The following is a 13810-nucleotide window of genomic DNA, read 5'->3' as shown; positions in this document are numbered from 1 at the left end:
GTTCCTGGCGCCTTTACCAGGGGTAATCGAACCAAGGATCGAATCTATGCCTTTTGCTTTGCCTAAATATAATCTAAGGTTTTATTCTAACTCTAAATGCACAAGGAATCATGCTTGTGCAATGCGAGGATGTATGCTCTTTCGAAAAGATGTTTTGAAAAACCTCCAAGTATTGAAGAAATGATTGAATCTAACTTTAGAACTTGAGATAGATCAGAGAAGTTCTAAGTTTTTGAAATAAATCAGGATTGGAAGAATAAATGAAAAAGAAGGACTTTGAAGCTTTGAAACGAAAGGAAATGAAGTTTCAAAGTCAAAAATGGACTTTGAATTTGAATTTGAATTTGAATTTAAGAAAGGAAAATGAATACTTGAAATGGAATTGAATTTGAAATCTAGAATTGGGAATGGAATTGGATCTAAAGATGGATTTAAGATATGAGATCTGAGATCCGATATAAAATTGGGTTCTGGATCCTAAGATGGATTTGGATCTGAAGTTTAAGATTCAAAGTAGAATTGGATTCCGGATCCTAGGATGGATTTTGGACTTGTAATTTGAGATCCAAGGTGAGGTTGGATTCTGGATCCTAACATGGATTTGGATCTGTATTCTGAAATCCAATGTGGAATTGAATTCTGGATCCTGAAATGGAATTGGATCTGAAGTCTAAGATCCAAAGTGAAGTTGGAGTCTGGATTCTAAAGGGGAATTGGATCTGAAGTCTGAGATCCAAAAGTGGAATTGGACTCTGGATCCTAAAGAGGAATTGGATGTGAAGTCTGAGATCCAATATGAGTGTCGAATCCTGGATCCTAAAATGGATTTGGAGTTACATTCAGAAGATGAATCAAGAACTTCCAAGTTTAAATCGAATCTTGAAAATGAGATTTAGAATTTGAATATACAAACGAATTTCAAGGTCAAATTAGACCTTGAATTTTTGAGTTTGGAATTTAGAAGATGAATCAAGAGCCTCAAAGCTAAAATTGAACTTTGAGTTAGGGTTTTGAATATAAAATGAATTTGGAGTTTTAAAGTCAAATTGAACTTTGAAATCTGATTTGATTTTGAATACAAAAATGACTTTGAAATCTCAAAATTAAATTGAACTTTGAGATTGAAAATAGAACTTTGAAAAATGAAAGGATGAACTGGATTTGATAAGGATAGATTGAGGAGGATAATTACATTTACTTGAAGTTTTTGAAAAAAACGAATTTTTGAAAGTATGATGTAATTCTATCCTAAATGATGAATGAATTTGAAGAATTTGAAATTGGAAAAAGCTATTCCATTCTTTAAATGAATTAAAAGAAGATTGAGGATATAATACATCCTTGACTATGGTCATTGAATGTATTATATAATAATCTATATTTAAATTCAAGAGAAGAATAAAATACATTTGGTGCTTTTATAGAATTTAACATGAAATTAACCCTCAATATACCCTGACTATGGCCATTGGTATATATATTGAATTAATTTTAAGTTAAACTCTGATAAAAGATGAAATATTTGAAAATATGATGATTTTTGAAAAGGATCCATTGTGGATCCAGTGTTATTTCATAAAAGATAAAAATACTAAGTCTTGTTTACATCCCGACTATGGCCGTTGATGTAAATCATCAACTTAGCATTAATTTACCTCTTACGAAATGGTGCATGTGCCATTCGTGTTTCACCATTGTGAGATTTTTGCAAGAAAAAGAGAAAATGATGTGGAAAACAAACAACTCTAGAGAAATATGTATGCTCCTACATTCTGATCTAGTGTAAGGAATAAGAATTTCTTATTACAATATTAAATTGAATTTGAGATTTGGATTTAACATTCCTAAGCTAAAATGATATTTTTAACTTACTTCCTACAAAATAGAGTTAGTGAAGCAAGGACATAACTTGAGAGAAATAGTGGAAAACATCAAACCAAAATCTATATATTTGACTAATGAAGATGTATATACCTGAATGCCTGATGACTGAGTCACCTACATGATCCATTTATATTTGTACAAGCAATTTGTAAGATGATACATGAATATACTGAGATATAACAATGTGGATATGAAAGCAATGCCACAAGAGGTATGCTAAAGGGGAATTGATTACTAATGTAGGTTGCTGATATATGTTGTGTATTGAAGGTATACAACAGATGTGCATAAGTGGTACTGGAGGTGCTTTTGAAACTGTACCAAATGTGTCACATTTGTGATAGCAGTGAATGAAGGCAATGGGGGATTGAGTGCCGACGATGGTATGCAGCAGTGGTGTGCACATAGCATCCATGCATGTATTTACAGCAGGAAACGATGTATGGTGGCAATGTGTTGAAGTTTATGGGGTATAGTTCACTGTTGTTCATATGAAAATGTTGGAATACAGGGAAGATAAAGATGCAGTGATAGGCTGGGATGCAATGCTATAATGGATGAATACTAGCATTAAGGTGAGGAAAATGACAAGGGGCAGCAATATACTATGCTTATGGATGTTGCTGTTTGAAGGATAATGGAACTGGAGGTATGACTATTTAAAGATGGCAGGTGCGGCTGGGAAGAAGAGATACAACCAATTGATGGCTGGGCTGCTGCACAGGGCTATGAAGGCATGGACTGGAGCAGTGAATATGATGTTACAGAGTGGCTGGATTGCTGTGAAGGTGGGTGGATGCTTGTGTGGTGGGCTGTGCTGGTAATATAGGTGATGTGGCTGTGTTGGAGCATACTAGATAAATAAAACATACGCTGAAACTGATGCTGGTATATATTACAAAATGTTGAAACTGCTATTATGTGCTTGGTGGAAAAGAAATTAAGAAAAGCATTAAGGAACAGAAAACACTTACCGTGAAGGGCAGCAATTAATGAGAGCAAAAGGCGTTTGAGAATCACTACTTCACAACAAATAAAGACATGATAAAAACTCAAATGTAAGAAACAATTAGTTGTAAAACAATGATTATGACACACTACCTAACACACCCATTGCTAATCATACTCTAACTTTGTTAATAATATGCTAACATATACTGACTGCTAATATACAACATTAACCCCTCTTTTAACTTTTAGAAATACAGACCATTAACCGCTAATGCTAGTGTATATTCGCTGTTAATCGTGATTTTCATTGATTGCCTTAACCATAAACCCACTCCTAGCCTAACTGCAGACATCATACCATTTTGCCTTGATACTAACGATACCAGCATTCTGTGTTAACACAATACATACTGACAAAGGCCAACACCTACATTATAACACATACTCATGATGTATCACACTGCTAATATACCTATCCACCAATGTTTAATATCCAGCTTTCAATTGCACTGTATACATTACATCCTATCACACTGAAGATACAATTTGTTTGCTACCCATATTTACAAAAAAAAAACTGACACGCCATACCATCAATATATATATATAAGTATATTACACAGGTCAACCACCTCACACGACACTAACACATTCTGTTAACACCTACTAACTACATACTGATTGTCACATTCTGCACTAGTATTCGATAACCAGTACTAACCCACTAGATATTCATCTATAGTAATCAAATTCCACTTCCAAACCTGCAGATAACATAATAGAGCTCATATTTAACAATGCCCAATGGCAACTGGCTGTGAAGCAACGAGTATGTATGCAGTGGTGATGGGGTACTAATGCAGATGCTGAAGTAGTGACAACAGCAAGTGAATGAGGTGCTGATGGTATGGCAGGTACGCTAGGACTGTAGTAGGAAATAAAAATAGCTGAAGATATGTGAAATGATGCTGTGTGACAAGTAGGTGAATATGTAATTGTGATATATAAGGAGAAAAAGATGTAGCTGAAATGTGCAATATGAGACCGTGACAACAATGCAACAGAGGAATGAGCTGGGAGTGTTCGTAGAGTGGTAGCAGCACTGCGTGTGTATAGTTTCAGCAGATAGTTATGAAGGTAAAACACGCAAAAGCACACTTTAAAGAACAACATATATGTGACTACAGTGGATGTGTGGTATACGATTATACCCTATGGAATACAAGTGTAAGATGGGAAGTGAAGTAATGAGGAACAATGATGTTATGCATGTTAGTGGGGCATAATGAAATGGTGTGGATTTATGAGAAAAATAATTGTTGTGCTGAAAAGCAAAAAAAAAAAAAAAAAAACAACTTTCATTACAAAGTGGATACAGCAAGGGACAATGGTTGATACAAATGGAGGCTTCAATATACAACTATATGGTGATTGTAAGTACGGTGGAGTTAAAATGAGGATGTAACGCCCCGAAATTTAACCCAAATTTTTTTAGGGATTTTTTTGTTTTTTTTTTCAAGCGGAAACAACTAATAATTCTCGGGTTAAGCATTTCAGAACGATACAGGAAGGTAAAAGCAAACCACACCATTTATTTCCACTTCAATAATAATAAAATCCAACATCAGAGTTTTCACATTTAGTCTCAAAACAAAAATCTCAATCTGAAAGTAAGCAGAACCGCCAGGGAACAAATGGATCAAGTCTCGGTCAGCGCCTCATCCCGCATCGCTCATAGAACTACTCTTCTCCTGAAATTAATAGAAATTATAGGAATTAGACTACCACGTCTAAGTAGGAAAACTGTAATTATTCTTGCAAGTAGATCATGTGTCAGGTGTGTGATGTGGGTGTCGTATTTAAATTTCAGTCTAAACATAAACACCTAAGGAATTCGAAGCAACAGCAATAACAGGCCTATGTCTAAATAGAAAGGTAGATTATGTAACAGTTATACTTAAGCACAAAGAAACAGTTTATGCGACTACAACAATTAAGCAGGTAAGGTATTAAGCAATTAAAGCAGAACTTACACTAACATGAATAACATCAACATAACATCCTTAATATGAATTCAATTAACTAATCTATGCACAGTTTTAGGATGTCGCTTCATCATAAATACCGAGTATAAAGCATGATGAAAGAGTATGCAAATGTCTCTTTAATGACTCCAACATAGTGATACCTAACTGTTCTAATTAATGTTTATCTTTTCTTATCCCGCGGGTACACACGGGCCAAGGCAACCATCACAGAAGAGAATTTCCGGGGGTATATTATTCAGGGTTGTATTATTTACCCGAACATTCTAACTGTGACTGAAATCCCAAGGGAGCGGCCAGTGACCGAGAGAAACTCCCAAAGGCCAAAACCAAGACAGGATGCATCCCGAACTTCTGCAGAAGAACATGGAACTACCGCCTAGGACACAATTGGTAGTCCGGGTCCCCCGACTCTGAGGACTGGGACCAACGAGTCGCTTTACGCTCGAAACTAAACACATGTCCCCAGAGTTTTGTACCACCTACCCTCTCCAAGGTAAGCCTGAAACTGAGTGGGTTACTCTTTTTATTTAAATTTATTTCCCGAAGTACAGGGCATTTCCCCAACTTCCTTCTACTACCACGGCAGTAGAATTCCCATCCTTAGTTTATTTACCCGGGTATAAAACCATCACAATCCTTTGTTATATTTATTGCATAACCCACCCAAAGTGCGCTGGTGCCTCTAAACCAGTCAAGCATGGATGTTAAAATTTATGTGGTTATTAACCCTTTTTAACTTGAGTACCAAGGTAAAGCCTTCCAGTACCTGGTGATTCACAGGCCAGCCTTAAACCATAACACCCACACATAGATGAAAATTTATTCTTATTTATCAATCACTACCATGGTTTTCTTAAACTAAAAGAGTGGTTACAACTCTCTTTGACTGGAATCGTCATTAACTTAGCTCGGCCCTTTATAAGGATCCATGGTGATAAAATTTACTAAAATGATAATTTGCACATTCACAAACCCACTATTGATAGTTCCTTAATAGGAACGTGAAATTTCTATGCATACCCTTTACAACATGTCAAAGGGAAAATAGGCATCTCCTAAAGATCTCGAACTAATTACAATTGTTGAAACTAACATATGCAGTGTCTACACCCAATATACCAAAACAAATCCTTTTGATGTGCATCACAATACATGCCGAAAATAACAAAGCATGTAACTTATTCTACCTATTTCAGTTATATAACACAGGAATTCAAAAATAAAAAATCCCATATGAATCACTCAGCCATTCTACTATATCCCACAGATTAACTAAGTGAAGTACAGTACGGTGTGTTACACAGAAAATAAAGGAAAGAACCAAGAATTTATTTAGCCGCATGAACTAAACACCCCTACTTTTTTTTTTTTAGTTCAACCCTCATACCGCATATACATCCAACAATGGTTTCAGCCATTCTACTGCATTTTACAGGATTATTAAGTATTAAACAACATGTTGTAATATGCAGAACCAACAAAAACAAAAGAACAACTACTGGACATATACAAGACTCAAACATGGGCAGCACCTGGGTTTATCATAAGTAATTCAAACTAAAAACACAAGATTTAAACATGCATTTCCATTGATTAATCATATGAGAACAAATGTCCAGATCCTTACGGTATTCAAGCATGGTCATACGTGTACAGACTGTGTGTCAGTCTACCCGAATGCATCATTTCTGTTACTGAAAATTTTCCAGAACATAGTACACCAACCCTCATGATCCCCATTCCTCTAACATAGACAGCTCATAGAGGCTGCATATTACAGGTCATATACTGATGAGAAAAAAAAAACTAAAACTTCCTACTTGTTAATCCAGTTACACATAACCAAAAGAACTTGTAACAATTTAATAGGATACAAATGAACATTCAAAATTATCATACCAAGGGCGTGGCTAACCTCTTTATGTATATTTTCTTTTGTGAGAACAGCAAAACTTAATTTCTCTTACCCATCTCCAGACTGAATCATACTAGGGGATTAATTTACAACTTTTCCCTATTATAACCCATTCTGCCCCATTTCGACAGGTTACACGTATGCCGACCATAATTTAGTTCAAAGAATAATCATGTAACAAGGATTTCCAGAATTTTTTTTTTCTTTTTACTTTTTAGCATAATCGAAGTTACATAATACAATAAAAAAAAAACTATTTGCATAACACTGAATACAGGTTCCATAACTTTATACAATATAACGATCTGGGAAGATAAACCCCAGATTCCTAGTTTAGATTTGGGGTTCTATTTTTTTTATTTATTTAAAATATTATTTTTTTTTCTCAACAACCGAGATCCCCCAAATTAGTTGATTTGGGGATAATCGGACAACCCTTCATACTTGACCCCAAACTCCCAAGAAACAATCAGGGAGATCTACTCATGGACATTGCATTTGTAGAAATCCCCAACTGTCACCACACCACTCGTGATTTGGGGATGTTCTTTTCCCCCACTCACTCATACCCCGAGCACGCGAGCTACCTACACAGAATAAAAAAAAATAGTAACCTACCATTATCCGGCGAGGTTGTTGCGGCATCCACAAGAGGGTCGGTCGGCCTGGACAACACCACCACCGGCGAGGTTGGCTCCTCACTGCAAGGCCTCGAGCTGCAGCCCGAGATCGGAGGTTGATTCGAAGTTTAGAGAGGTAGAAGAGAGTGAGAGAGAGAATAGAACAGAGAGAGAGAGAGAGATATTCGGGGTCCCCTCTTTGTAGGAGGGTGGCCTTCCGAAAAGGAAGGGCTCCTCCTCCTCCCGGCGGCTGCGGTGTGCTCTCCTTCCCCTCGCTCACGCTCTCAGCGAGTTAGGGTTCAAAAGAACCCTAACGTGAGATTTATCGGGGAAGAGGGTTTCTCCCTCATAGCTTTATCGGGCAACCCATATCGGGTTGCCCCCCCCCCCCTTTTTCGTTTTACAAAAATGTGGGCCGGGTCCGAGTCCGAACTGCGACCCGCACCCGGGATCCAACATGTTGGATTCGGGTCTCATTAAAGATGTGGACCCATAGTTGGGTCCAAACCTCAACTAATAATATATATATATATTATCTATTTTTCTCATTTACGTATATATATGGATATTTAATAGGTTTATATATATATAAGTGGTATTTACTTAAGTATGGGTTCTGGATCCGAAACTTGGATCCGTGCCCAATTCAACCTATTTTACGCATAAAACATTAAAATTTTTAATGGAAAAATTTGCAGTTATTACATTCTTTCCCCCTTAAAGAAATTTCGTCCTCGAAATTTACCTGTGGTTGCTTACTCGAAAAGGTTGGGGTACTTCTCCCGCATATTAGCCTCCGGTTCCCACGTGCTTTCATCGATGCCATGGTGTTGCCATCTCACCTTGACGAGAGGAATTGTCTTTGATCTCAAGACTCGCTCGCTTTGTTCCAATATCTCCACTGGTTTTTCTTCCATTGTTAGGTCTTCTCTTATATCTACGTCCTCATATTGGATGACATGTGACGGATCTTGAAGATATTTTCTTAACATAGATACATGGAATACGTTATGTATCTGAGCATACTGAGGAGGTAGGGCTATACGATAGGCCGTTTCTCCAATCCGTTCCAAAATCTCAAAAGGTCCGACATATCTGGGACTCAATTTTCCTTTCTTACCAAAACGAAACACACTTTTGGTGGGCGATACCTTCACAAAGACTCGATCCCCCACATCAAAAGTGAGCTCCCTGCGCCTTTGATCTGCATAACTCTTTTGTCGACTCTTGGCTGTGAGAAGTCTATCTCTTATCATCTTTATCTGTTGGGTATAATGTTGTAACACGATTGGTGATTCTACCGACCGTTCACCAATTTCATCCCAATACACAGGTGATCTACATGGTCTTCCATACAGAGCTTCGAAAGGAGCCATGCCGATACTCGCATGGTAACTATTATTGTAGGCATATTCGGCTAACACAACATGCTTGTCCCACTCACCTTTCCAATCCAGCATACATGCTCGCAGCATATCTTCTAGTGTCTGGATCGTCCTCTCTGGTTGTCCGTCAGTCTGGGGATGAAAAGCAGTACTCAGCTTCAGTTTCGTACCCAAAGCCTGTTGCAACTGACCCCAAAACCGAGAAGTAAATCGAGGATCTCGATCTGATATAATAGAAACTGGTACTCCATGCAGTCGAACAACCTCTCTGATGTATAAGTCTGCTAAGCTCTCGAGGGATTGATTTATTCGTATGGGTAGAAAGTGAGCCGATTTGGTTAGTCGATCCACTATTACCCATATAGCGTCATGTTGTTTCCGTGTTTTGGGCAAACCCACCACGAAGTCCATGGTGATTTCTTCCCATTTCCACTGTGGAATCTCCATTTGCTGCATCATTCCACCAGGTTTCTGATGTTCTACCTTGACTTGCTGACAAGTCAAACACTTCGAGACATAACTTGCGACCTCACGCTTCATTCCATTCCACCAATACCCACGTTGTAAATCTTTAAACATTTTCGTGCCTCCTGGGTGTATGGTGTATTTGGACCTATGTGCTTCCCCCAATAGTTCTTCCTTCAACTTGGGATCACTAGGGACCCAAAGTCGCTTTTTCATCCAAATACTGCCATCTTCCTTGAGTGAGAAATGTGACTTCCCTTGTTGGGCTAGTGACTTCAATTTCTCATATTGGGGATCCTCTTTCTGACCTTCAATAATCTTTGTAAGGATCTCCGGATGAGCAGATAAATTAGATAACTTGATACTCCCCACGACATCTGAAAACGGTTTCCAATCCATGAATTCCTCCACCAAATTCCACCCTTTTGTCAATAGACTGGACAAACTGCAACCAGCTTTGCGACTGAGAGAGTCAGCTACCACATTTGCCTTTCCTGGGTGATAGGAAATGGTAAAATCGTAATCCTTTATAAACTCCAACCATCGTCGTTGTCGCATGTTCAACTCTTTCTGGGAAAACAGGTACTTGAGACTTTTGTGATCAGTAAATACCTCGAATTGTTCCCCATACAGGTAATGTCGCCATATTTTCAAAGCGAACACTACGGCTGCCAATTCGAGATCATGAGTTGGATAGTTTCGCTCATGAATCTTTAATTGGCGAGAGGCGTACGCTATCACCTTACCATTCTGCATTAAAACACATCCTAACCCAGTACCTGATGCGTCTGAGTAGACCACAAAACCACCATGACCTGAAGGTAAAGCCAACACTGGTGCGGTGGTAGCTTCTTCTTTAAGATTTGGAAACTCTCCTCACACTTATCCGTCCATTCGAACTTGATTCCTTTCCTTAGAAGTTTGGTCATGGGCATGGCGATTCGTGAAAAGTCCTGAATGAATCTTCTATAATAGCCTGCTAATCCCAGAAAACTCCTGATATCACTGATATTCCTCGGTTGACCCCAATTTAATACAGCTTCAACCTTAGCCGGGTCTACAGCGACTCCGTCACGCGATATGACATGACCCAAGAACATGACCTTCTCGAGCCAGAATTCGCACTTGGAGAATTTGGCGAACAACTGGTGTTCCTTGAGAGTCCCCAATACGATCCTCAAATGTTCACGATGTTGCTCTATGCTTTCTGAGTATATCATCAATAAAGACAATTACAAACGTATCCAAGTATGCTCTGAATACTCGATTCATCAAGTCCATGAATGCTGCAGGAGCATTTGTCAGTCCGAATGGCATAACTACGAACTCGTAGTGACCGTACCTTGTTCTAAAGGCTGTCTTAGGAATATCATCGTCCTTTATCCGGAGTTGGTGATAACCAGATCTAAGATCGATTTTTGAAAACACTTTAGCCTTTTGCAATTGGTCGAACAAGTCTTCAATACGAGGTAGGGGATACTTATTTTTGACTGTTGCTTGATTCAACATCCGATAGTCTATACACAGCCTCATAGAACCATCTTTCTTTTTCACAAAAAGAACTGGTGCTCCCCATGGTGATACGCTCGGTCTAATGAAACCTTGCTCCATCAACTCCTGGAGTTGTTTCTTCAGCTCCTCCAATTCTACCGGGGCCATACGATAAGGCGCTTTCGAGATCGGTGCCGTCCCAGGCACCAACTCGATATGAAAATCCACCTCACGCTGTGGAGGTAGTCCAGGCAACTCATCCGGAAATACTTCCGGGAATTCACGAACCACTTCAAGTTCTTCTAATGGTGTGACTTTCGACTCGCCGGAGAATACATTTACTAGGAATGCTCGACACCCCTGTCGCATATACTTCTGAACCTTTAATATCGATACAATTTGGCCCTTCACTGTAGGTCTAGAGAGTCGAAACTCAACCTTTGGCAGTCCTGGTCGGGACGAAACCACTTTCCCTTGTCGACAGAGAACGTTGGCATAATGTTCATATAACCAATCCATCCCCAAAATGACATCATATTCAGTCATATCGAGCAAGATTAGGTCAGCAGGTAAGTTCTGCCCTTCAAGTACAATTATGACATCAGGGATGTAGTTTACACATATCGAATTATATCCTATCGGATTGTACACATATAATTCATGTTTCAGAGATTCAGTATGTGCACCAAGTAATTTTGCAAATTCTACGGATATGAACGAATGTGTGGCACCACAGTCAAATAGAACAAGTGCAGCACAGCCATTGACAAATACCGTACCTTGTACCAGATTTCCTTTCTCCAACTCTTCCGCAGTGGTGGCATATACTCGTCCCGGCACCCTCTTCTGTGCATTTTGCTGCGGTGTTTGCTGCGGCTGAGATGGTTGGTGTTGCTGTCCTCCCCCGGCATTTCGTTTCTGCATATCCGCCATCTTCTTGTGGCACTGACGGGCATAGTGACCCATCTTTCCACAGTAAAGACATGCTCCTGTGTCTCTAGGGCAAGGTTGTCCATAATGGGACCGGTTGCACTTCTGGCACACCCGATTTTGTCCTTGATGCTGCGGAGGACGATTTCCACCATTGTACTTTTGCTTCTTGTAAGGTGGCTGGTACTTCTTGCCACTGTGATGCTGCGGCGGACCGGCTCCCCGTTTCCCCGGTGTGTCTTTTTGACTCTTCCTTGATCTCTCCCATTCTTCATTCAGCATAGTAGCCACTTCAATGGCTTGTGCGAGGGTAGATGGCAGATTTATCATCACTCGTGGTCGCAATCCGTCCTTGAGTCCGCGGACATACCTAGTTGCTCTGGCTTTATCATTCGCGAACAAATTTGGGCAATACCGCTCCAAGGTCCGAAATTTGGTAGTGTATTCCACCAAATTCATATTTCCTTGGGTAAGCTCCAAGAACTCCTGATGCTTCTGATCACGAGCGTACTGGGGGAAATATGCCTCGAGAAATGTTCGTTTGAAATCTTCCCATGGAATAGTATCCACTCCAGCAAAGTGGATGGTTCGGGTTGTGTCCCACCATTTCTGTGCATCTTCCGTCAAGCGGTATGTGCCGAAGTCCGTTTGCTTATCATCAGGAACAGACAGAACCCGAAAAGTTCGTTCTGTCTCGGCAATCCAACTCTCAGCTAATTCAGGATCAGCCTTGCCTGAGAAGGTAGGCGGGTTCAACTTCAAGAACTTCTCATAGGTGATTGTGTTTGTATTATGCCTTTCACTTATGGCTGCGGCTAACTCCGCCTGATGGCGCATTTGAGTGTCCATGGTTTGAGCCAGACTACCGAGAGTTTCCATCACGAAACCCCTTTGGTCCTGCCATTCGTTCGCCGTGCTCGAACTAGCTTGGGATCGACGATACATCTAATAATCATTTCAATACACACAGTTTTACTGTCTTTGAATTGTAGTGTCCATAAAATCATCACAAGTATATATCTAAACTTATATAGAAAACAATGAAATTATCAGGCCTAATAAAGTAAGAGTGATACAAATATACTCACAGAGCGATCTCAGGATGTGGCATGACCGTGATCCTTGATTTATTGTTCCCAGGCTCTGATACCATAACTGTAACGCCCCGAAATTTAACCCAAATTTTTTTAGGGATTTTTTTTTTTTCAAGCGGAAACAACTAATAATTCTCGGGTTAAGCATTTCAGAACGATACAGGAAGGTAAAAGCAAACCACACCATTTATTTCCACTTCAATAATAATAAAATCCAACATTAGAGTTTTCACATTTAGTCTCAAAACAAAAATCTCAATCTGAAAGTAAGCAGAACCGCCAGGGAACAAATGGATCAAGTCTCGGCAGCGCCTCATCCCGCATCGCTCATAGAACTACTCTTCTCCTGAAATTAATAGAAATTATAGGAATTAGACTACCACGTCTAAGTAGGAAAACTGTAATTATTCTTGCAAGTAGATCATGTGTCAGGTGTGTGATGTGGGTGTCGTATTTAAATTTCAGTCTAAACATAAACACCTAAGGAATTCGAAGCAACAGCAATAACAGGCCTATGTCTAAATAGAAAGGTAGATTATGTAACAGTTATACTTAAGCACAAAGAAACAGTTTATGCGACTACAACAATTAAGCAGGTAAGGTATTAAGCAATTAAAGCAGAACTTACACTAACATGAATAACATCAACATAACATCCTTAATATGAATTCAATTAACTAATCTATGCACAGTTTTAGGATGTCGCTTCATCATAAATACCGAGTATAAAGCATGATGAAAGAGTATGCAAATGTCTCTTTAATGACTCCAACATAGTGATACCTAACTGTTCTAATTAATGTTTATCTTTTCTTATCCCGCGGGTACACACGGGCCAAGGCAACCATCACAGAAGAGAATTTCCGGGGGTATATTATTCAGGGTTGTATTATTTACCCGAACATTCTAACTGTGACTGAAATCCCAAGGGAGCGGCCAGTGACCGAGAGAAACTCCCAAAGGCCAAAACCAAGACAGGATGCATCCCGAACTTCTGCAGAAGAACATGGAACTACCGCCTAGGACA

At 39.3% G+C, this 13810-nt stretch overlaps 1 protein-coding gene across 1 annotated transcript; it reads right to left on the bottom strand.

Annotated features, from left to right (window-relative positions):
• Window positions 1-4377: 4377 nt before the first annotated feature.
• On the bottom strand, window positions 4378-12112 carry LOC149848992 (uncharacterized). The gene is made up of 2 exons (XM_090013067.1): window positions 11539-12112; window positions 4378-4586 (listed from the first exon to the last, which is right to left on the bottom strand). Exons 1-2 carry the CDS (start codon window positions 12017-12019, stop codon window positions 4576-4578), a joined length of 492 nt encoding a protein of 163 aa, XP_089869193.1. The 5' UTR covers window positions 12020-12112; the 3' UTR covers window positions 4378-4575.
• Between the last annotated feature and the right edge of the window lie 1698 nt (window positions 12113-13810).

This window comes from Nuphar pumila, chromosome 1 (assembly GCF_984573655.1).
Source record: "Nuphar pumila chromosome 1, dmNupPumi1.hap1.1, whole genome shotgun sequence".
NCBI lineage: Eukaryota > Viridiplantae > Streptophyta > Magnoliopsida > Nymphaeales > Nymphaeaceae > Nuphar > Nuphar pumila.
This window is presented reverse-complemented; position numbering and strand designations above follow the sequence as displayed.